Raw genomic sequence first — 20,962 nt, 5'->3', positions numbered from 1 at the left:
TGAATTCCACTTCAGTTCCTATCCTAATTCCATTCTATATATACTTAAAAGAGAAGGAATAGAAATAAAACAATAAATGCTGTATATTGTTGTATGTAATTTAAAACAGATTATCACAACGCTCTAGAATAAATTGCACCATAAATAAAAGTACCTTAAAATCAGTCTGGTACCAAAGAGCAGGTAAGATTAACTAAATTGGAATGAATATAAAAATACTATGAAATAATTTTAGCCATATATACTATACATCTACTTATAATCAGTAAATTTACAATGAGAAATTCCAATTAAACGAAATATTTAATAGGTAAATGAACGAAACCTTTACAATTAGTTACTCTAATGAACACTTAAAATTTATGGGGCATCTTCTACATATACAATACATACCACAATATCGTAAAATTGAACATTACATCACTGAGAAAGATGCTATTCTAAAATTCACCTTACATTTTGAACTTCATTTTAAAAATCACACTTGTTAATTATTTTTAATCCATTTCCTAATTTACAAGAAAAGGAATGTTAAAGTGGAAGATATCTGTCATTGAAATTTTAAAAATGCTTTTTACACTTATATAATACCATAGAGGGAATTGTGCGTAAAAATAGGCCTTCATAACATGACTAGGTAAGACCAATCAAATCAAATCTGATAATATATATATATACCTTTATTTTAGAAATGTTCATGAATCGGGTTGTTCAAAAATAAATCATTTTTTCAAGTAAAACTAAAATACATAATTGGCACAGTGGTCTATCTTATAATGACCACTGCAAATTGATAAACACAACTTTAATAATATTAGTGACTAAATAAATCCAATATAGGTATGTATAATACTAAACAAATCACAGTAAATAGAAAGGATTATTACACTTTATAAACTTCGTAATTCTACAAATATGTTGAATTATTATGACGGCTTACCAACAATTCATTCTCAATTTATGTCAAAAATTAACCGTAAGTTAGTAGTAGTAATAACTAAAATGGCGTTTTATACTCTAAGAATACTAACCAGTAACTATTTTACTGCTAAAAGTTAAAATCTTAACTGGCACAATAGTGAGCATCCGATAATAAAATCCGTTTAGTGAAATATCTGGACATTTAACCCTGCTCATCTTATCACTTTGCTGGACTGCGCAAGTAGCTGCTAGCCTAAGCTTCAGCGCCTTCTGAAAAAGATGAAAAAATTGAAAATATATTAAACCACAACAGAAATAATGTCTTCTACTAAAACTGCACCTCTCAATGATAACTGCAGTTTATTCAATATTTTTATTAAATTAATGTTTATGCTTACCAGGAGTTAATGGATGATCTCGCAACATTGAGCCTGAGAAAAAGAAGGGTACAAAATATTAGAATAAACTATTATTTTTGACATTCGTAGGCTATTTACGACGAACTGTGAAAGTGTGCAAGAACAGTATTCATTAAACATGCAGTTATTGTACATTTTCATGCGATATGCATTTATTTTGCACAGAAAGTTTATATGAATAAATAATTCTACTAACTGTGGTACTAAGGTGATTTTTTTTGGGACATGTTTTACCAAAACTGAACATACAATTATTTTCTATGACACATCTTCGGTACAGTCGGTCTAAAAGAATTTAGATGGCGTGACTGTGTAAACATGCTACTACCACATTTTTTTTTCAACAATTAATTAACCCGAGTATGAGAAGATATGAAGCAGACTGTACAGATGCAAGGTGCTCCAAAGTTAAGTGTTAAATAATTAAATAATTTACAATATTACATACAACTACTTCGATCTCTACAAAAAAATAGAATGACGGGCAGAACTTAGCATTAAAAAACTAAAAAAAATAACTTAATTCTCTATTTTGTGGTCGGAACTACTCTATATGACAAAGGGTTTGCCGGATTACCGTAAATCTATTGAACGTGTCGGGCTTACATAGACATACAGTATAATTTAAGGTATTTTATTTATTGGACTTAATGTACCGTAGCGTTGATAACAACATTTAGTAACACAAAAATAGCATAAGCATCAAGCCAGTTTTACCTATAAATAGCTTTGCACATGGACTAGCGGCTAATTCAGTACAGAATAGCGTCAGAAAGTTGGTTACTGGTTAGTGCGGCGCCCGGCGTGATGCCCACTATGCTGCCGCCGACGCACGCCTCCACGCCTTCTGTAGACCACCACCACATCGTCAGGGTTAGGTACATACGAGTTACACACGTGCCTAAACCAACTGCCAAATACGACATCGTTACGGAACAGTGATGCGCGGTAAAAACTTGAACCTATTTTTGTCACATATTGTACATATATTGCTGTTTGTCTTTCTAATAAAGTAAAATATTGCGTGTGAGGAACGCCTGAATTCGTGGCAAGAATTATGATGAGTGTGGATAAGGAATATAAATAAAGTTAAGGCAATGCAGGTAAATTCTGTATCATACTGCTGGTTCGCCTTTACTCCTTATTTGGCAGTTAGTATTCTCCAAATTGCATGAAGCAATCATTAGGAAGTAAAAATTGTGTTAGTAGATTACAAAAGAATTGTTAAACAATTTTTATTCTGTCTTTGATTTAAAATATACTAACAAATGTTTAAAACAAAATTAAAAAATAATTATGATTGAATTTACATTTGTATGCAATTAATAAGAAAACGATTACGGAGTTTTTTATACTCGTATCACAGAATAAGCTTACTTATAAGTAACCCATCGAAGCTATCGCCACCTATGGCCGAAATATCTCGGCTCAATGACAATGCTCATGAATAATACCTTCATAAGAAATTCAAATCTCACCCTGAATCGTCCTCTCACTCAGATACATTTATATCGATCTACACATGCATTACCTGTGGTGCAGGCTGTGGAGTCGGGGTTGAGCCCGGCGACGGACCAGGGCCTCGCCTTGCCGGCGGCGCGTGCGCATCCGTTGCCTACAGTACACACACTAGTTACACGCACACACAGGTACAAACACAGCTGATATTAAAGCTTATTTGTTTATAGAACAGAACCGTTGTTTAAAATTTCGATCAGTTTTCTTTGGGGATATTTCACATGTCTACTAATAGGTATATTTTCACACCTTTATTATTATTCTGGCATCATACGTAAACGTAGTAAATTATTACGTTCATGAGAAATCAATGGTTTGCACCAGCTTCTTAAGTTTTTATAAAAAAATATAAGAAAACTATTGTGCTACGTGTCGGTAGAGCTACATTAACATAAAGACTAAAAAAACTAGTTTTAAAAAGATAACAAAGCCGCATACAGACAGATATACGCTGCCTGTTATTTAAGGAATTCCAATATTATGATTGGCAAGGTTTCAGGCACTTTGATTATTAAAACCTAAGTTTTTGATGATAATGCATGATCGATGGTTTAGCGTTTAGCACCACTCCCAAGTCACGGTATGGTACAATAATATGTAAGCGTATTTAAAAAAACTCTGGAAACATTTTTATACAATTAAAAAATATTTCACGACATTTTGACGACAACAAGTGATACATAGAATTCAACTGTATGCTGCGAGATACATTGGAATTTGAATTTCGTCACAATTTCTGAAAATAACTCTTAATATATTTTATATTGAGACAATGACAATACATTTGTACGGTTACACGCATATTATTGTATCACAATTAGTTTCCACAATGAAGCGCATTTTAAGCGCGCCACTTGGCACAAACATTAAGCCGTGTTACATAACAAATGCTGTGATTGCACGACCACAAGGGCAGCTAAGCTGGGGGTAATCAGCTATGTGTAGAGTAGAAAATTGTTCTTTCCTATCACAGAGGGAAAATGTTTATTGTCAGCGTGACATAGTAAAAGGATTGTACAGAGATGCTGGCTAGTTAGTAATTAATCATTTTATTTTGAAGCAGTCTTCTCTTGTGTGTGAGTCAAAATCATCGATGGAAAATTCGTTCGTAAGATCAGCAAAATGCTCATTTGTATTTGAGGTAGGTGTAATTATACTTCACATTATTCTAAAACAGCGTAGAGAGAACGAGAACCCGTGAATGGTGTCACATGACAAGAAATGCTAAGTAGTATCAAAAACAACTTAGTATTTTTTCTTAATTTAGTCTACCTCACCAGAGATCTTTGCTTCGTAGTATTTTTATCCACCAGTCACCCACTCATTATTTACTATATCGATGCTATCCCGACAATCAACATTTACCATCCAGAACTTGCCACAATTCTCAACTCTACGTCCGCAGTGCGGGCGGCGGGTACAGTGCCATGCTACTCACCCATGGTGTTGACGTTGTCGGAAGACCGTGACGGGGGCGGCGTGGTCGCCGGCTTCACTCCCACGTTGTCGGAAGACTTGCACCGCGACACCTCTGTAATAAAAGCGAAAAACGTCAAATATAGAACCAACCAACTAAAAAAAATATCAGAATGGAAAAAAAGGATTGGAAAGAGACAGCCATTTCATTTTATCATCTCTTTCTAAATATACCAACCGGAAAGAGATGGAAGGATACGCTAAAATATATCCATGGTTGGTTATATTTACATGGAATCAACCCAGGATGTCGCTGAATTCTGTACATTTTTTGTATGTGACAAGTTAACCATCGATGAATATTATACTCACCACATTCTAATAATACGGGTGTGCTTTCACCAGATGTAACGCTATACCTGAAACAGGAATGAATAATATAAGCGTGATATACGATTCAGAAATAGCATAGTTCCACGTTTAGAGCTTTGATGGTGGGTCATCTCACGCTCCATATAATTTTTTTAATAAATATATTACGGCGGGATGTGGGTGCTTAGGTCTGTCGGCTTTGTTTCTATTCACGAACATCGAGTTGAAGACAAGGCATATACTTCTTTCTCTTTCTGTTTAATTTCAAAGTGTAAAAGAGAGACGGAAAATAAAACATGTATTGTCAACGTTCGTATAAAACCCCGCTGGTTACTGCAGTCCGGCCTCGTCCGGAGCTTCTTGAACGGAGATTGATGTGGTCGGTAAAACGCAACTCTTGGATTTTCGCTTCGCCATTTACGCTGTGTCCATGGCCAGGCGCCCTTTATTTGGTGATGCTAGGTGACCAGGCGTAATGGAAATAAACCCGATTTAGGAACAAGTCGTGATCGTGTTCTGCAGGCAACACAACAGCTGTTATTGTTCTGCTGATTGAAGTGATAGACCCCAAGTGTCTGTTGTTACAATACTGATGTGTACTAGAGCAAGCAATATCACGTATCAAATCCCTTTACACAATAGTGAGAGCAGACCAATTACGAAAACCAGGTCCTTGGCAAAAAAATAATAATAATGTGACGTACATAGTGTCGTCTCGCTGCAGCGTGGGCGAGTGCCGGAGCGGCGACGGCGACGCCAGCGACGACAGCGAGTGCAGCGAGCGCGACGTGAGCGGCGTGCGCGCCGACAGCGACGCCTCCTCGCTGCCCGGCGGCGTGCGGCATGTGCGCCAGAACTCTTCCAGGCCTGCGGGAATGATTACACTTCTATATGAAACGAGAATATCATAAAGCTATGTTGAATTTTTGAAATACAAATTTTGAAATTGGAATTTTGAAATTGATTTGAACGTTCGTTTGTTGCCGGCTGGATGTTTTATTTAATGATCGAATTATACGTATTTGAGAACCTTCATCTATGTCTTGTGATTGATCTGTGATCGGTCGTGTTGGCGCTCTAGTCTTCGTGCGACGTGGTCGACCTGTAATAAAAAGATTATATTTTATTAAATTAGAACGGAGCAGGTAATCTCAAATTGAACTTACAGTTATAGTTTTCTATTTAACGATCTCGCTTATTAGAATCACCAATCCGCTACAAACCAATCGTCTGATAAGGTGAAAGCACGACAGCACCTTATATCTGCTGCACTGCTGTTCATAGTGAGTGGCCGCATCACTCCGCTACCAACCTTTGACGAGGTGCCGCAGCGTGTGCGCGGGGAGGTCGGCGAGCGCGTCCGCGGCCTCCGCGTGCAGCGGCGGCAGCGACAGCATCTCGTTGCTGCTGCACTGCTGCTCCGCTACAGATTTAGGGCGAACGCGGCGGGTACCGCGCTCGCGACGACGACAACCCAACGGTGTGGCCTGTACAGAATTAAATTATATTTAAAAATAAAAATATACCCCAACACCAATTTTACTAATAACACATCTCTTTTTTTCACCGGGGGTTAAGCTAAGAACACTCTCGATTAAATCATCAACATTCTTTATCAATGCGCTTTCACTCGAGTTTATTCGCCGACATTCGTTCTCCCTTCACCACTTTCGATTCCCACAACATTTAAATGACTCAACCGATTTTGATTAAACATGTCCGAGAACACTCGCACGCAAATCACGTAATTTAAAAAAAACTAAGTTGAAATCGCTTCATCCGTTTGTGAGCTATGATCCCACAAAAAGAGACCGACACGTCAAACTTATGACACCACTCTTTTTCCGTCGGGGGTTAAATAGAATATAGAATACATATATATACGTATAATGAATACGACGGCCATGAGTTGAAATAAAAAAAAAATTAGTGTTTACTCCAGTTTATCGGGCGTCCATCTTTGAGAGAACCACAAAATGACGGTTTCATATGACGGATGTCAGGATATATAACACGTGTAAAATAGTCTTATAAGTAAAGCGGGGCGTACTTTTGGTAAAAGTAGCTGATTACCTTCTGCATTCTTTTAAATAAGACCACATGTCAATAAAAATGAATGGAAGCTTTTGCATAAAACAAAATAAGATTTTTCAAAATTAGACTCGTCTAGTTTTACTCTTCAAGCTGATTAAAATTGGACAATTATTGTGATATGATATCCTTTTTTTTTAGCAGGTTTCTTTTTAAGCAGTTTTCTTACTCAACGTTGACCAACGAACGTTGCCCACAAAATTTGAGTCTTAAACAACCACAAAGACGTCGATGGCATTTATGTTAGATAAATGCCATCGACCAATGAAACCGTAAAAATATACTTACCAAGTTCAAATAATCCAATTTCTGTGTTGCGTGAAATTATGAAGTTTTGTTAATAAACAATGTGCATGACAATTAAATCGATACTGAATTTTTTGGTATACATTTTGCACTACTGTAAGTACTTATCTAGCAAAACCCTTACCTTATCAGTAATTCAGTCAGTCTAGTTAATAATTTGTTGAAAGACAGTTAAAAAAATCTATCTATTATAATCTCAATTCTATCATAAAGCACAACAGCTGAACGTAGCCTTTCAGTCTTTTCAAGTTGGCACTGTCTACCCCGCGAGGGATATAGACGTGACATTATATATATATATATGTGCCGTGTGGTTCCCGGCACCAATACAAAAAAGAATAGGACTACTCCATCTCTTTCCCATGGATGTCGTAAAAGGCGACTAAAGTATAGGCTTATAAACTTGGGATTCTTCTTTAAGGCGATGGGCTAGCAACCTGTCACTATTTGAATCTCAATTCTATCATTAAGCACAACAGCTGAACGTAGCCTTTCAGTCTTTTCAAGTTGGCTCTGTCTACCCCGCATTGGATAAAGACGTGACGATATGTATGTATATATATATATGTGTCGCGCCGTACACTGACCGCGGAGTGGGCCACGGCGGTGAGCAGGTCGGGCACGTGCGGGCCCGCGTGCGCGTCGCCGTCGCCGCCCTCCAGCGTGTCGCACGCGGCCAGCGCCAGCCGGGACACTGCCGAGCTGAAACAGGCACAGTTTTTAATTTCATTAAGATAAAGTAAGTCTTCAACCTCCCGGCTTTAGCCCGGGATATGCCTTTTACCATGGACCTTTGCAGGGGAACCTAGCCTGTTTTAGATCGATAGTGGTCCATTATGTTGCCTGAATGCACAGGGTTCGTACACGATGTTTCCCTCACCGTAAGAGCGTCTAAAGTGTACTGAAGTATGCTAATGTACTTTAAATATAGGCTGGCAGGAGGATGAAATATGGAGCCGTAATGCTTGAGAGATGTAATCACTAAAGTAGAAATAGCAAAAGGAGGTTCCTGTTGTAAACGAGTCGCGCAAGCTCATATAGATAAAATACATTGGAGCAGGCTCACAGTGGACGAAATTGGTTGCAAAAGAAGAAAAAATTATAAATAAATCTTCCTTACTTGAGCAAATCTTGTAGCGTCCCAGAACAAGGCGCCATTGCATCTCTAACGGCTTGCAGCGACACGATCTCTCCGCTGGAGTTGACGCCGCCCATCGCCGCGAACACTTCGCCGCATCGCTGGAAGTATATGTTAGAATCAATGACAGTCTTTGAAGATTGCAATGATTTATATCGTCAGGTTGTAGTTCTCTGTAGTTGCTGGATTAACTCTGCTGTCTTCTCGACTTGATAAACAGTGAGACAAAGTAATGACATCTTGAGAATGCGAACTTGGAACCCTCATTTTCAATTGTAGAATAGATGCATTGAATGTCTGTATATACTACAGACCAGCTCAAGCGCACTGTACAAACCTGCAGGTACTGATGCAGTAGATGGTGAGCTGCGGCCGCGGCGCGCTCGAGCGCTGCAGGCAGCGGCTGCGGCGGCAGTGCGGCGGCCGCTTGAGCCGCTAAAGCTGCTGCAGCTTCGCCTCCGGCCCACGCGCGTTCCAATGCGAGCGCGCGAAGCGTGTGTGCTTGCGATGGCGTGCTGTTGTTCGCCAATCTAGAAGAAAACAAAACATATTTTTTATTCCATTTAGTTACATCAAAATGAAAATTCGTAGTTGAGTAATGCATTTCAAGACGACTGTAGAACAAATAAGATATATATTCGTAAGATAAAATACTATTGTAGACTTTATCATAGGTAAACAGTGTCACCGAACAGCATACCTCTCGTGCAGCTCGCGCCACAGCACGGCGACGCGCTCGCTGGCGCCGCGGCCGCCGCACGCCGCGTCGCAGCCCGGGAACTCCACGCGCCGCACGCTCACCGACCGCCGCAGCGCCGTCGCGATGTCCGTCAGACCTGGGAACGTATCACATACATCATAATAATCACGTCTTTATCTTTTACGAGAACCACATTCAGATGGTACGGCTTCATGGTGGAATTGAGATTCAGATACAGGTCACAGACAAGCGTTTTCGCTGCGCCACAGAGGCCGCCAAAAAAAATAATATAAAATCTTAATACATTCAGTCAGAAAAGTATCGGGAATGGATTATTTATTTATGGTTCCAAATTCAAATTTTTGTTTTTTTTGTTGTTGTTAGATTGGCACAACTGTTTTCCATTTTGGCGCGGAGTTTGAGTTGCATCTGTTGTTTACATTAAATACAGTGCTATTTTTAGTTATATCATATCTAGTGTGTATTGCTAATTTCATAATGGATAAAAACATCGAACAAAGAGTTTGTCTTAAATTTTGCATTGCCAATGGAATATCGTGTTCGGAGTCACTGAAAATGTTACAGAAGGCTTACGGTAAATCGACTTTATCAAAAACTCGTGCTTATGAGTGGTACAAAGCGTTCAAAAGCGGTCGAGATGTGATGGAAGATTTGCCTCGCTCTGGTAGGCCATCAACGTCTGCAACTGAAGTTAACATCGCAAAAGTGAAGGAAATAGTGACTGAAAATCCTCATTCAACTTTGAGAGAGATAGCCACCGAACTTTCTGTATCTCACGAGTCGATCCGTACCATTTTAACTAATAATTTGGGTATGAAACATGTTGCCGCTCGGCTAGTCCCAAAAGACCTGAATTTTTTTCAAAAACTCAATCGCATGAGAGTCGCTGAGGACATGCTAGAACGAGTCAATTCCGACCCAACATTCATGAAACGCATTGTTACTGGTGACGAGACGTGGGTTGACGAGTTTGACATGCAAACTAGTCAACAAGCTTCGGAGTGGCGCCTTCCAACTGAACCGAAACCGAAAAAACCACGCCAAAGTCGTTCAAAAGTCAAAGTCATGTTGACTGTTTTCTTTGACTATCGCGGTGTTGTGCACTCGGAATTCTTGCCGGAAGGTCAAACGGTAAATAAGGAATATTATTTGAGTGTTATGCGGCGTTTAAGAGAGCAAATCCGACGAAAAAGGCCAGATTTGTGGAAAGAAAATTCTTGGATTTTGCACCATGATAATGCACCTTCGCACAAGGCCATCATTGTGAACGAATTTTTAACCAAACACTCAACAAATACCATCGAGCAACCACCATATTCACCAGATATGGCTCCAGCCGACTTTTTTCTTTTTCCTAAACTCAAATTACCACTTCGTGGCACCCGTTTTCGATCGGTAGAAGACATAAAAGAGAATTCGCGGCGAGAACTGACCTCAATTCCGGAAACAGCGTTTAAAAAATGTTTTGATGATTGGATTATTCGTTGGCGTAAGTGTATCGTTTCTAAAGGAGCATATTTTGAAGGTGATAAAATAAATTTGGATGAATAACAAACAGTTTGTGTATTATTGATCTTTTCCTGCTACTTTCTTGACAGAGTAGTATATAAAATCATCTTAATTTTTTAACGCAATATTATACAGGTTTACCTTGCAAACTGAAGGCATTCCGGTCTATATACAGGGTGTGTAGCGTACAGTTGCACTGCAGCGCTTTAGCCAGGAGTCTGGCCCCGGCGTCCCCGGCCATGTTCCCGCCCACGTCCAGGGAACGCAAGCGACGGGCCCCGCCCAGCGCATTCAGTAGCCCATACAGATCAGCCTGAGGGAAAAATGTGCTAATGTACTAACTTTCAAAGCCTACATAGATACAGTGGGTAGCTATCTATGTAATCTTTGTTCAGTTATTTTCTTGTAACATTATTCATTTCATTAATTTGCCAACTAAGTGTTAGGAAAGAAAGATATTACAAACAAATTTCTTTGTATTTCCGATTTCTTGTTATATGGTGAAAAACAAAAGAGTGATGTCAAAATTAAGAAGTGTTTATTAAATTTTTAATTTTGACAAGCCATTAAAGTTTTGTCATGTTGGCAAGGTCTCAAGCTTGCCTTGCCTACGCTCTTTTAGAAATTAGTTCGTTTTCACAGACTTGAAGAATTCACGAATGCAATAGTTTCTCTTGTAACAATCTCCAATCAAAATCTGAATCCCTAATACTTATAAAGTTATGATATTAAGAAATATGTATATCAAAACAAAATGCGTAGATCTATAATTATGTTACCTTTAATTTACAATCACTCAAGTCTAACGAAGTCAAGGCAGTGTCCGGTTCTTGTAACACATGAACTAAGGCCTGAAATATAAACAAATTTCACAATTATATCATTTCTTATTGGCTTATATGACTATGAACAATTCGAGTTTATTAAATTTTATCAGAAAATAACAGCTGGGGGCGGCCACTTACTTGTATTAAAGGCGGAGCATAAGATCGCTTTCCAGTCAGTTTACTTAACGATAAATGGGTAATTGAATGGTTTTTGCCAATCGCTCTCACTATTCCTGATAATTCAAATTCCATACCTGTAAAAATGAACCATTCGTTAAACAAAACTCAATTACATAAATTAAACAACGGCGAAAAATTTAAATTAGTGGCTTGAATTACCGATACTAAAAAAACTTTCCACCAAGAAAAGATCAACATAAAACTCTTTCGTTATACTAGTACTGACGGGCTGATGGTAACGTACAGCTGAAACTTTTGGTTTAGGAATCCGAAATACAACATGTATGTCCCTCAAAAGGCAGGGGCGCTTACAACACAGGAACGGGATACTTTTTAATACGCCGACAGAGCCGAGGGGGCGTAAAAAACGCCAATTACAATGCCTCTTCATATCAGATTTATAATGCAATCCAGGATCACGGTCAAAAAACGCAACCCGGGATGCAAACACTTCTCAAGGGAGGTTCGGACGTAACAGACATTTACGCTAAGAAGATAGAAGCAATGGTAAAGAAGACTTACTATTGTCTGACAAGTCCAGCGACTGCAGGCACCTCACGCCGTGTATGCAGGACTCCAACACGTGGGCGGCCTGCGATGATGATAGCACGCCGGAGAGGTTTAATTGAACGCCAGTTGCACTTTCGTTGCACGCCAGCCCGAGGAGTAAGCTCCTAAAATGTAATAAAAATATGACATGTATAATATAAATGGTAGACATATTAAGCCGATTATTGTGTCCCTGTGCTGGGCAAAGGCTTCCCATTCTTCTTCCACAAATACCTATCGAAATCATTGTTTTACATCATCTAACAAAGTTCATTCAAATTTATCAACTTTTACTTATTACAAACTTTATGTCATTGGCTCGCCGCGACACCGACCACGACCACGAACATGAAAACATTGTTCCGATTCTGAGACTCACTTGAGAGCGTCGGGCGGCATCTTGCAGTAGGAGAAGTCGAGGTCGGTGAGCGCGAGGCACGCGGTGAAGAACTGCCGGAAGGAGGGCGGCGGGTCCTTGGCTCGCCGCGACACCGACCACGGGTTGCGACCAGCGCGTAGTACCGAAAGACGCGCCGCACACCCGCGGAGAAGTGCTCCCCACATCTGAAAACCGCATAGTGACGTTTGGTGGACAGAAAAACCTTTAACGATGCAAGAGAATGCGATAACGCGATCAAACGAGGTGACCAGTTCCTTCACAATTCTCAGCGTAATGACGTGAAACCGGTCTCGTTGCAGAAGAAAGGGAATCAGGGCTACACGGCAGTGTTGCCAACGGTTCCCGATTTTTATGCATACACTTTTATGTCAAAATTTAACATGGCATACTTTTATAGGTATATCATAATAATAGTTACGCACAATATAAAATTGCATAACGTTTTACGCATAACTATTTGAAGCATTATGTATCCAAGCAAAATTATTTCGGCATAAAATTATATATAAAGCATAAATATATTTAAACATATCAATATCAAACCTATCCTAGTATTTTTTGTACAGTTTTAAGATCAGTTCGCTCCATGTTATGTGCTCACAAGATTTACTCGTAGATAAAACTAACCTAATTAGAATTGTTAAACCTTTATTTTTTTTATTGGCTGCAGTCATAAAACCCTGTATTTATAACCTCTAACCTACATTGTAAATTCCGCTCGCTTCCTTCGCTCCGCTTTGCGGTGGTCAAAAGTAATCTAACAAAGCTACTGTTACAATTTGGTTTTTCCTTCTTCAGATTTTTTTTTCATTTTATCCCATTTAGTTTAGTAATTATGGCGATTTCAGAAATTATTATTAATGTTTTTGATGTACAGATCCAGAATAAAGGGTAAGGGCATGTGACCCTTTTTTTGGTTTTGTACAATTATAATTATGCTTATTGAAAAGCCTATCTTAAAGCTTATTAAAAATTATGACAGAACACCATTATTAAATACCATACCAAAAAAATATTGCCTATATATAATATAACTAGTTATGCTAAATTAAATTAGGATAAAAATATTATGCGAAAAAGAGGGATACCGTTGCCAACGCGTTAAAAATTTAATACAATACATTTACTTTCGAAAATAGCTGAAAGAGAGAACTACATACTACACACTTTACACAATTTATTTACACAAAGAACACGAAAATATGTTAATTTAAATCAATACTCACATTTTCTAACGTAGTTTCAGTGTTAGTCAAATTTAAATGCGTTAAAACGTTGGGTTGAGCGAGAAAATTGTACAGGTTCTGTAACAATGAAAGATTATTATAAAAAGATCTTATTGTGAAAATGAATACACTTGTTAGATTATTAATCGATTATTGGCGGCCTCTGTGGCTCAGCGGTAGTACGCTTGTCTGTGACACCGGAGGTCCCGGGTTCGAATCCCGGTCAGGGCATGATGAGAAAAGAACTTTTTCTGATTGTCCTGGGTCTTGGATGTTTATCTATATAAGTATTTATTATAAAATATAGTATCGTTGAGTTAGTATCTCGTAACACAAGTTTCGAACTTACTTCGAGGCTAACTCAATCAGTGTAATTTGTCCCGTATATATTTATTTATATTTATTTATTTATTAATATTAAAACAACATAATTCTAGCTAGATTCCTCAAGTTTGTTTGAAAACAAAGCTCAGTATTTCTGCTACTTGCAAAGTCAATAGGGCAAAATAAGGCGTAATCTCCCTAAACTTAGAAAAAGAGAAAATCAAACAATAATACTCACATGCACATCATCCTTCAAATTATTATGGGACAGATCCAAATGCGACAAAGTTTGTAGATGGTTCATGTTGTCGTTCAGCATAGAAGCCAGGTGCGTCACAGTCTTGCCGGTGACGCCGCACTGAGAGAGCGCGATGTACTGCAAACCGTCCGTATTGTTCGCCAGACCAGTTAAAACACTAATAGCACCTGAAATAAACATACGAATGTTTGTAAATACATAATATTACGTGTGCATTTCATCCTGATGTAATTGTTTGTTATGGTTTCAAATTTGTCGGTTGTAAACATATCACTGCATTTTTATCTAGTATGCTAAAAACATTGCATTACCTACTTGTATTTTATACTTCCAAAAAAAATATTATATTGTTTTTTACGAAAGTCGTCAAAGCGAACAAGGGGTATAAAAGCCAAATCTGAACCAGCTACGAGTATAATATCGTGCTCTCGGAAACGGTGCGGTCTTGAAGAAAGCCGACAGAGCCCTTCTTCTTGTTTCTTTCATGACCTATTTTCACGTCTTGGGTCATAAATGACCATGATGCACACTCACCTTTATCCTCGATATGGTTCTGCGACAGATCAATAGTGTGCATAGCTGGCGGATGCCTGGCTCTCACTAGCGCGTGCCCCAGTCTCGCAGCGTGATCATGCCTAAGTGCCGCAGCTCTCCAACTTAGTTTCTGCGGGGCGGGTGAGGCACATCGCAGAAGGCGACACACGCTTTCCCACGCCTCGCCCCCCGCCCGCACCCCGTCCCCGCAAACGCCCTTGAACCACGTGTTGTGCTGAAGCGCTATTATCAACGGGATCAGGTCTCTGGTGGAGGAAATAAATTTATTCTATTATATAAAAGTGTGTTAACGTTCTCCTAAACCAATGCCTTAGCATAAGAGAAACTGTCTTCATCTTCACAATGTTAGTTGTAACCTTAGTTTTCTAGAGCGGAGTCCAGGCCACCTGCCCCCTATGTTACCATGTTTTGATGCAAAGGTACTAACGCCCTATATGACCTCTGCAACCTTGTAGGGGAACCAGACCCATATTAATTTATTTATACTTCATAGTACAATATACAATATATTACAATACTCACCGCCGAGCTTGTATGAAGAGAGTTATGAATGTGGACGAAGCGAAAGAAGTATGCAGAGATCGTGGCAAGTGGAAAGAGGTAGTCTCTGCCTACCCCTCCGGGAAAGAGGCGTGATTTTATGTATGTATGTATGTACAATACTCAGATATAAGGTAAAAAGAAATTATCTAACAGGCTTCAATTTGTCAAACTGTACAATTTTTTTTCTGAATAAGAAAAAAATGATCCCTTTTTCGATGATACCTTTACAATTTGAGAAAAAGACTTCTTACCTCTGTTCCAAATGATCAAAATCTTTTAGATGTAACATTCGGATATCATGGGCCAAATATATTGTATCTATATCCCAGGCTACTTCAGCCCTGAAAATAGAAAAGACATTGACATACAGTATTCCATTTCAAAAAATAAAACATAGTTGATATAAGGCAATTTTTATATAAAAAAATACCTAAATGGTGTTTGGCAGAGATCACACATAGCTGCATATTGATTGGAAAAATCACCACAAGTTGAATGTTTCCTCGTGCCGCTTACAGGCTGCAGTTGAAAAGGCAAATTCACCTGAAAATATATTAACACATTTTAAAAACTACAAATTCTGCTTAAGTCTGAAGTCTCGCAACAACTCGGGTTACAAGAATGATTAACTTTCGGCTCTACCTACTTGAGTATGGAAACAAAAATTAGTGATGACATAATTTATTTATCCCAAGACGAAATTTCTTCAAACATATCTGGCTACTATCTCAAACATTCAAAATTCATGAAATTTTTATTTATACCTAAGACAGTGTTTATTTAAACTATATCATAGATAAATATTTAAGAATATTCTCTTTCGCTGTGAGTTTTCAGTACCTACAGCTGACTTGTAAACACAACGAAAAATTAAATTTATATTTAAAACCATTATATGAAACCGGCAAAATAATTGTCGCGATATTTGGATTAGTGATAACGATTTATAAACAGATGTCTCCCTGAACAAATTGAAACAAGCAGTTGAGTCGTCAGTCAATTAAATATATTACGGTCTATTATCCTCGTTCCGAGAATTAAGGGAAATGTGCGAAGTGAGTGTTGTAAATTGCAATTAAAGTTTTACTTTTATTGCTATGAGCAAACAGCCATCCGGCGTAAAAAAAAAGATTAGGGGGTTTACATATATAAAGGCACTATACACTCGGGATATCGAGTATCGCAGGGTAGACAGAGCCAACAGTCTTGAAAGACTGATAGGGGCTCAGCTGTTTCGCAGCTACTAGTAATAGGTTGGTAGCCCATCGCCTAAAAGAAGAATCCCAAGTTTAGGTATAAGCCTCTATCCCTTAGTCACCTTTTGCGACATCCATGGGAAAGAGATGGAGTGGTCTTATCCTTTTAATTATTGGCTACGCGAGACAGCTCAAATTACTTCAGCATTCCACAAGTACGAAGTCGCGGACAAAACCAAGTTAAATGTGTTCTTATGGTATCAACTGTTTTTCAAAATAATATTTTACGAGGATAACTTGTCCAGTGCGGTGACACACCGCTTTTTTGTAAATATCTTTCGTTAACAAACACTTTCCTGAAATTCGCATCAAAATCGGTTCAGCGAAACGCGAGATAATCGCGGGCAAACATACAGGTCAAACCGTGAACCACCATTTTTAAAGGCGGTTAAAAAGGGTAAAATAAAATAGTACATATTGGTATACAGACCTTGCAGATGATATCCTCCATGGCCACATTGGGAAATAAATCGTCAAAAGCCGCCATCATGGCGTGCATTGCATTAATAACGCCTTCGGATGAGCCTTCCTCGCCTACAAATTACAATAAATGACTGAATGATTGTAAGTAGAGAGATACTGTTCATTGTAATCTAATTCATATAAAACAATCTACTACGAAAGTAGAGCAGAAATAACTGGTTTGTCGCTCAATTAATTTACGGGCAATAGGAAGAAATCAAAGTGACTTTAATCTTGATGGACCTAATGTACCTATTATCTAGTGGAATTAAACATCTGTCATTGTATTGGTACAGTAGATATATACCTGCAAAACTCTACACAACTCTAGGAGAGAACATTTGCTATGAAAAAATATGTATAACATTTTAGCAGGTGACTGTTTGACATATCACGGTTAAGAATAACCGAGGATCACCGAAATATTGTCATCTCTGAAATTTGAAATTAAGACCTACCAATGGACAGGACTTATCACTGGACCATTGCGGCAAATAGTTATAATACACGTAAGTATAGTTACTCAAAAAACAATAAGTACTCGAATCGTAACTAATTTTAAATACAATAGTAAAAACCATTAAAATCGTCAATTATTTTCGCGAACGAATATAAAATTTATAGGTATCAATGTTTCTGTGTCAATGGTGTCAACGTAGAGGAAACAATGGCTGCATTTAATTGTACATACCTATTAGAATGGACACCGGCTTATGTTCGTGGACAAGCGTTATTGATAAGTGATTGGGCTTTTTGCTTTCCAGTGCCTCTATTTCCATCAGGTGAAATCCATTGTCGATCTGAAAATAAGGATTTATACATAAAGTCACGCCTCTTTCTAATTTCAAATCAGATTCTATAAAGAGGACAAACCACACAAATCTACGACATCCATGTGGATATGCGATGGTTCTATTCTATACTCTGCCTAGAACCGTTATGGCTAATACTTAAAGGTAGCGTTACTATATTAAATTAAAGAGAATTCCACTGTGGCTTCCTGTTTCGAAAAATGCAATCCAATACCATTTAATGGTAATTCAAAATGTCACTTCGGTTTACGCTTTTGGAGCACTTTATTTGTGTCGTCAGACTTTCCAATTGATTGCTAAAACCATTCGTTCACGTTCCGATGCCACAGTAAATTAGGGGCATTCGCGGACACAAATCAAACTTTCGAATTGTGTACCTTGCGAAATTGTAGGCTTATTGGTAATGAAAAGAAATATATGTATGTACAAACACAAAAGAAAATTCATTTGCTTTTAGCAGGTCATTAAACCGATGCTGTCTCAAATCTTATATCACGAAACCAGCCAAGTGATAAAACTAACTTGACATACTGTTATGTGCTTAGTGTTTACATTATATATGAATAGTGCTTGCAAGAACCATATCTCCCAGGTTTGATCCCCAGTCAGGTCATGATGGAATATCAAACTTTTTCTGGTTGGACCGAGTTTTAAATTTTATCTCTAGTATATTTATTATAATGTTTAATATCGTTCAATTCCCATAACACAAGGCTAGAACTTTAGGGCTAGCTCGATCTGTGTGACTTCGACTTGTCACAAAGACTGATAAAATCATTATTATTGTTACTCCATTCAATCATCCTGTTTTGTAGCACTTGGTGAGTGAGTAGTACTTACAAAAAAAAAATTTTTATACAATTTTCAAGGTTTTGGCAATGGAAAAACTGGTTTAAAATAGAGAATTTGAAGTACAATAAATAAAAAATCTAATAATGTATAGAAATATTACCCTTGTAGGAACTTTTGTGGTGGTGATAAAAATTCTATAGGCAGTCACAACCTGAAAATAATTTATTAATAACATTAAAATAAAATCTTAATCACCGAAAATGTAATGTATTAAATGCATGTAACTTTTTCCCTGTTTGTTTTTTGCGCAAACACATTCTGTGGGATACAATCCAGAACTGTTTTTGCTACGAAGTTGTTTTCTGTTATGTGTTAATAAAAAAAAATTATCCTTCTCTTTTATTCCATTATGGGCATAGCAGCTTGTTATGTGAAAACACAATTTCATGTTAAAACTTTTGTGCATGCATACTAAGTGTATAAGCACCACAGGCCTCCTTATCACTGGAGATTTTGATGAAAACTGGTATATATTACTGTGTGCTATATACTTTTTAGGACTGACCATTGCATGATATTTCAGAGTTAAGTTATCAGAGGCACTAAGGCTAGCCAGTTAATGTACAAAATAAATTTTGTTGTTATGTTACATGTTCTGTAATGAAGAGTAGGCTGCAGGCTGTAAATGGATTTGGCAAAAAAGACAAAAATGTAAATATATATTTTTTTTCATTATTGTATTTGTTGCTATAGCAGCAATAGAAATACATAATTTTTGAAAATTTCAGCTTTCTAGCTATTATGGTTTATGAAATACAGCCTGGTGACAGACAGACAAACAGTGGAGGCTGTGTTAGTAATAGGGTTCTGTTTTTACTTTTTAGGTATGGACCCCTAAAAAGGGAACGGCTAATAATATTGGGATTCTTATAGGCAATAAGCTAACAATCTGTTACTATTTTAATCTCAACCTCATCATCAAGTCATACAGCTGAATATAGCCTTACAGTTTATTCAAGTCCATTTCCTCTGTCTACCTCATATGTCTCATAGGGATAAAATCCTGATTAAAAGTATGTACCTATGTAATAAAAAAGCAAAGGCGGCTGACAATACACAGATTAACTGATTTTGCAAAAATTTGGTAGGTATTTATATGGTAATGATGATTATAGATCATAATGATGATATGGGCCTAGAGTTTCAATCTATAATATTAATACTTTAACAATAAGGTAATAGCAACCCAAATGGGATCACTTTGAGACATTGCAGAGGAAAACATTATTATTTAAATCTAAAAATAAAAATACATGTTAATAACTATAAAGCAACTGAAAATAACTTGCATTATCTCACAAGGTAATGCATCCCATACTATTCCTGTAATAGCATTCACAAAGCAGACACACCTAAATGACTCACACCATTGTACATATATGTATACTATTGGTGTTATGAGTTTAAATTATCAACACAGATAAAAATATGTTTCTCATTGTGAGCAATTGTTGTTTTGTTACAAATACCATGCTAACTTAGAAATTAAATCAGTTAAACTAGTAGCAACTGTATGATATAATGTTTGAAGTTACAATGTTACACAACTTAACAAGAAAAGAGTATGACGATTTTATAACTGAAATCAAATCATACAAACAAGGTACTTGACTCCTTACCACAAATACTAGTATCAAAATAGTACTTTTATAGGAAAATCCAAAAAAATATTGTGTGACATGCAAAAATATTTCAACTGCATTTTTTTAATCCAATTTTACTTACCAATACTTTGTTGTCCACTTTATCACCCCTAGATTCCATTCGTATAAGAGATTTGTAAAGTATTTTAACATTTTTACCCAAAACATTGCTTATACTATCTGTAAATAAAAAAGTACATCGGTAAGTTAAATTGTACATTAACGCTTTTGTTGATAATTACTGATAAATAAATACTTAGTACATATTGCTTCAATTCTATGTTTCATTATAAAAATAAATGTAAATAAAACATACCACTCAATTCGGTAGATATTTGCGATTTCATTGACATTTTCGCAATTTTCTTTAGTGTCATTACTCCGACGAAATATTTTTATTTAAAATAAATATAACGCTTACTTCATGTTTTGTTATGCATTATTGAAAGCGAAGACAACTTAGAACACGGTAGCAATAAAATACTAAAGCCATTCTAATTATTTTACTCAAAATTATTGACCTAAAATCGCCTTCAATTACCACAACACACACCTCAATAGATAAATTACCAATACAGATTAAAAAAACACGTAGTAACAGAAGAGGCGTGTCAAGGAAACAAATAAGCTCGCAAATGAGGATGAGCTACATTTTGAGAGGCC

The 20,962-nt window shown here is 37.3% G+C and overlaps 1 protein-coding gene across 7 annotated transcripts; it reads right to left on the bottom strand.

Moving 5' to 3' along the window:
- Positions 1 to 667: 667 nt before the first annotated feature.
- On the bottom strand, positions 668 to 20,911 carry LOC106135054 (F-actin-uncapping protein LRRC16A). Of its 7 annotated transcripts, none has more exons than XR_009657057.1 (28): positions 20,616 to 20,911; positions 20,382 to 20,479; positions 18,757 to 18,807; positions 17,684 to 17,792; positions 16,961 to 17,064; positions 15,705 to 15,817; positions 15,526 to 15,615; positions 14,711 to 14,976; positions 14,156 to 14,343; positions 13,594 to 13,671; positions 12,347 to 12,531; positions 11,941 to 12,092; positions 11,377 to 11,492; positions 11,191 to 11,262; positions 10,553 to 10,724; positions 8,882 to 9,017; positions 8,519 to 8,711; positions 8,164 to 8,282; positions 7,631 to 7,745; positions 5,959 to 6,133; positions 5,677 to 5,748; positions 5,351 to 5,513; positions 4,647 to 4,693; positions 4,297 to 4,389; positions 2,872 to 2,955; positions 2,058 to 2,187; positions 1,320 to 1,352; positions 668 to 1,191 (listed from the first exon to the last, which is right to left on the bottom strand). XR_009657057.1 is itself a non-coding variant. In XM_060946394.1 (28 exons), the coding sequence occupies exons 1-28, from the start codon at positions 20,674 to 20,676 to the stop codon at positions 1,175 to 1,177; spliced, it is 3,165 nt and encodes a 1,054-aa protein (XP_060802377.1). In that variant the 5' UTR covers positions 20,677 to 20,911; the 3' UTR covers positions 668 to 1,174. The 7 variants fall into 7 exon arrangements, 5 of the variants coding, with proteins under 5 accessions (XP_060802377.1, XP_060802378.1, XP_060802379.1 ...); XM_060946394.1 differs by having other exon boundaries at positions 2,125 to 2,187; XR_009657058.1 differs by lacking the exon at positions 2,872 to 2,955 and having other exon boundaries at positions 20,616 to 20,910.
- Between the last annotated feature and the right edge of the window lie 51 nt (positions 20,912 to 20,962).

The sequence above is a fragment of the Amyelois transitella genome, chromosome 11 (assembly GCF_032362555.1).
Source record: "Amyelois transitella isolate CPQ chromosome 11, ilAmyTran1.1, whole genome shotgun sequence".
Taxonomy (NCBI): Eukaryota; Metazoa; Arthropoda; class Insecta; order Lepidoptera; family Pyralidae; genus Amyelois; species Amyelois transitella.
Note: the sequence above shows the minus strand (reverse complement) of the source record. Positions and strands in the feature narration are given on the sequence as shown.

Excerpts from the sequence above, each read along its gene's own strand:
- LOC106135054 (XM_060946394.1), bottom strand. The coding sequence starts at position 20,676 with ATGACACTAAAGAAAATTGCGAAAATGTCAATGAAATCGCAAATATCT. Across the intron at positions 4,390-4,646 it reads ACCCGTATTATTAGAATGTG|AGGTGTCGCGGTGCAAGTCT; the intron begins GTGAGTATAATA and ends CTTTTATTACAG. Across the intron at positions 1,353-2,124 it reads GCCGGGCGCCGCACTAACCA|GCTCAATGTTGCGAGATCAT; the intron begins GTAACCAACTTT and ends TCTTTTTCTCAG.